This window comes from Lactuca virosa, chromosome 3, assembly GCF_052849685.1.
Source record: "Lactuca virosa cultivar CGN04683 chromosome 3, Lactuca_virosa_CGN04683_v6, whole genome shotgun sequence".
NCBI lineage: Eukaryota > Viridiplantae > Streptophyta > Magnoliopsida > Asterales > Asteraceae > Lactuca > Lactuca virosa.
In genome coordinates, this window is record NC_136428.1 from 30,961,819 (window position 1) to 30,966,315 (window position 4,497).

General features: G+C 34.5%; 1 protein-coding gene across 1 annotated transcript; it reads right to left on the reverse strand.

Annotated features, from left to right (window-relative positions):
• Nucleotides 1–2,058: 2,058 nt before the first annotated feature.
• LOC145165425 (uncharacterized) lies at nt 2,059–2,931 on the reverse strand. Its single transcript, XM_079084160.1, has one exon. The coding sequence runs from the start codon at nt 2,779–2,781 to the stop codon at nt 2,185–2,187; it is 597 nt and encodes a 198-aa protein (XP_078940286.1). The 5' UTR covers nt 2,782–2,931; the 3' UTR covers nt 2,059–2,184.
• Between the last annotated feature and the right edge of the window lie 1,566 nt (nt 2,932–4,497).

Sequence of the window (4,497 nt, forward strand, 5' to 3'; positions counted from 1 at the left end):
CATAAATACGTAAAAATTGATATAAATATGTAGAAAGTATGTTTATACATTATATACGAATTTTGACAAAATCTGCAGAAGTTTCATTATTTTGAAAAAATTAACGATTAGGTCTCATGACTTGTTGAAGGCTAAAGTGAATAAATTAGTCGGTTTCTTCGACTTTTCTATTCGAAAAGTTAAATAGTCGGAACCAAGGTTTTGATAACCGGACCGGAGACTGAACCGGTCGTCTTACTGGTTCGATGGTTCAACCGGTCGGATTGGTCTCAAAAACCGGAAAAACCGGATGATGTCATAATTACATTATTATTAACTTTAGTTATATAAAAAATACAAAAAAATAAAAAATAAATAAATATTTTTTTAAAATTCCCGGTTTTGACCGGTTTTATCAGTTCAACAGGACCGGTTTTTACCGGTTCACATGAATAACGAGTTTTTGGCCTTTAAGAACCGGATCCGGGACCGGTTCCCAGTTGAACCGGTCGAACCGGCCAGTTCGGTCCTGTTTTCAAAACATGGGTCATAACTTTTCTGTTAAAAAAAATTAAGACTTTATTAAAAAAATTTCCTAAAATATTTAGACTTTTCTGAAAATAAACCATCACTAAATGGTTTTTTAAGATTGTTATTAGCTTGTTATACTTTATATCTAGGGATGAGAATTTGGCCCGAAAACCCAAACCGAACTGAAAACCAAACCGAACCGAACCGAATTAGGCTTGAATAAGCAATTCGATTCGGGTTTCGGGTATCTATATTATGCTTATTCGGTTCCCGGGTTATTCGGTTCGAGTTATCCGAATAAGAGCTTATTCGGTTCTAAATTCCCAACCCGAATAAGCATTCCTCGTCCCCTTTCTTTGATCGACAAAAATCAAAATCACGATTCACACTTATGTTCTCATCGTTCATAACAGGAAAAAAGACTCTACGCTCGTCCTCATCGTTTCAAAATCGACCAATCTTCTCAACTGTTTCCAAACTCGAAATCACTTCTGTCGATCCTTCCTCCTGTTTCAGACTTTCAAAAATCGACTATTCCTATTACCTCTAACGATTCACGAATTTCTACTTTTTCTAGTCATGGAAAATTGGGCTCCAACTCAAGAAAAACTCAAGTAAGCAATTAATTCTCATTATGTTAATCTACTATGTAAATGCTATTCTTTCAATGTGTTATTGTGTTATGTTAGTCTTTGAATGTTTTATGTTGACGTATAAAAATACATTATTATTCTATTATATGGGTTATTCGGGTTATAGAATCATAATACGGTTTATTCGGTTTGTTTTAGTTATATTAGGTATCTAATCATCTTGTACATGTTATTCGGGTAATAAATGAACTGAATCAGTTAATACCCGAACCGAACCGAACCCGTATTGGTTAATCGGTTCAGTTTTCGGTTCATGCATTTATTCTTATTCGATTTTCGGGTTATTCAGGTTCAGGTCGGTTCGGTCCGGTTCTAACTCAAATAACATCTTTGTTTATATATCGTGTGGTGTGGAAATAATCAGCAATGACTTCTTAAATTAGTGTGTAGTAAACTGTTAAAAAAAATAAATTAGTTAGTAGTAAAGTGGGCTCCTATACATGTGTAATAATCAATGTGAGTAGGCCAGTAGGGCACGTATGGCCATCCTTATAGCTGTTGGCCTGTTGCTCCTTATGGACTGAGGCCCATATACGTTACATCCAAGACCCAAAGGACTGCATGTCGATATAAAATCTAACGTAGCACACTTGACAGGAAACATCGGCTTTTTGTGACAGAATCGGCTTTTTTCCGGCTCAGGCTTTTTTTTTGGGACCTGACTTTTGCCCGGGTTTGGCCCGAACCATGTTCACTTCTACTTCTTTCCTTTCTACCTCGTTGTATCCGTAGATGAAATGGTATGTCAAGCACAACCTTGAAGGCTTGATGCATGCGAAGCCATGGTAACGAGTTGAAGAACACGAGCAATTATGCACATGTAACTTTAGGCAACTCTACAAGCAACCAGCTAGCTTTTTGAAACAAATCAAGTACTATAAAGAACAGTCGCGCGTGTTATATGTTAATCCATATATAATTATACGATCATACATACAACTTTAAAGGAGTTCAGACAAATTAAGTAGCTACATGAAGAACAAAAAAAAAAGGCTGTTACTTTAATTAATCCAGTAATTAATTACATCTCTAATACAACATCTTTCTTGGAACCATTTCTGCTACTGCTGCAAAGACTCCACTGATCAGATAACGCCGAAGAGGAATTACATGAAACCGCAGCTTCGTTTCCACATTTCGCCACAGTTCTGACATTCTCGATCAACTCCTGCGTTCGTCCTTCTTGTGACAGTATCTCCAACAGCTGTTCAGGGCTTATCACAAGCTTCACCTTCCAAAACCCACATCCATTATTTCTGGAACTTGATGAATATGCGTCTGTGTACGACCTCTTGAAAACCCTACGGCTGTCGAAGGACATCCGGTACGGCGCTGCTGTGTTTTGCGGGAGGCTGTTGGATCTGACATGTCCTACCTTCATTCCTCTTCTCTTGTCGAGTGGCAGAAGGTAGTAGGAATTTCCGGCGACCAGAAACTCGGTGTGGGGAATGGGTTTCCAGAAAAGATCGTTTCCCCGGAAAATCCCGTGGCCGGGGAACTCGTCGGTGATGCATTCTGCTGTGACAGGAGCGTAGAACTCCATGATGCCGCCGGCGGAGTTGATTACTTTGATTATTCTATCATCTTCCGATGGCCCTCCAAAGAGACAGTTCCCCATGAATATGAATAGATTGCTTTTGGGTGATGAAGATTTGGGGATGGTATTAAACTCTGGAGGGAGGGTAATGATGAAAAAGGAGGGAAAGTGAAAGGTGGTTGTCGTCGGTGGGATGCTTCTTTAAGCTTTCTTTGCCCGACCATTCCGAAAAAGAATGAAACGCAGCTATCACCATTTTTATAATCCAAAATAAATATATTTACTAAATTGTTCATTTATGACAACCCACATAATCGGTTGATCAAATAATAACTAATTTATCGATTAAAGTTTTGTTTCCTTAATATTCAAAATGTTAAATCAATCAATTTTATTGGCCAATAAAAGTTTTATGAACTTAATTCTATTCAGATAATATATCGTGTACATCTTTGTTGATTATAACCATGTGGGGGCCATGAAGAACACCCCACATAGGATCCATGGAACTTTGACTAGTCAATTATTAAGTCTTGATTGATGGTGGCCCAACTCTCATGAGGTGTTGTTTATCAATCAAGTGAAGACGAAGGATGAGAGTTTAGGTTTGAAGATGGGATATTTATGGTTTTATAGACTTATATGGCACATCGTCTTTAATTCAATCAATATTTTTCATTGTTAAATAATTATTAAAATATCTTAAGATACATTTTCGATCCAATTATACATGTGTTTGCTGTCCTCATTATCGTATTATTATGTTTAATTATTAAATTAATTAGAACTGAAATTTCAAGCTTATAATTATTAAATTTCAAAACTTAATTAGACACAAATGATGAAAAAAGAGGTTTAGTGGCGTAAATTCTGGGTGGGTCTAAAATCCACTTGATTGGTTTCTGGGTGGGTCAAACCACTGTTGTATTTACTAAAACCCACCATGCAAAGGAAAACACTGCCATGATTAGTTTCTGTTTTTATAATCGGTTAAAAGTTATATCAACCCGAGAAAACAAATTCGTTTCAAATATGAACTAACATGACAAATATGACATATGAATTAACTAAAAAAGTAAAGCATTGAAAAAGAAGGTGATGCATTAGTTATATATTTTGGGGTGTTATGATTTACTATTCAAAATAACTTAATAATTTAAACGATTTTGGCGTTAATAAATATTTTCAATTGTTTTGATGATAAAAAAAAAAAAAAAGACATCTATTGACTTAAGTAATTAATTTTTAATAAGCTATTTCATTATAACTTAATTATAACTTATTTATAACTATGATTGTAAACAAACTATACATTTAACAAACCATTTATTGGGATGTTTGTTTATATTTGTTTATTTAATAAATAAACGAACATAAATAAGATTTTTTATCGTTTTAGTTAAACGAACAAACACAAACATTAGTCTCGGTCTTTCATTTATGTTTATGAACGTTTTGCTAATGTTTGTTCGTTTATCTTTTATATATATATATATATATATATATATATATATATATATATATATATATATATATATATATAGATTAAAATTTGGATGACATCTATTGTGTGGATGTGTATGGACAATGCTATTCTATACTAAGATGTTGTTTGTTTTTTCGAAGCAAAAACGTTTGAAGTTTGTTGCGGACCACATCTTTAACGCTCTGCGGCAGAAGAGGCGAACTAAAAGGCTGCAGTAATAAAAATCAGTTTGTTTTTTAATATCTACAAATTGTTGCAATAAACTGAAACTTTAATACTTCTTTTGGCTAAGTACAAAAACACTTTTCTAC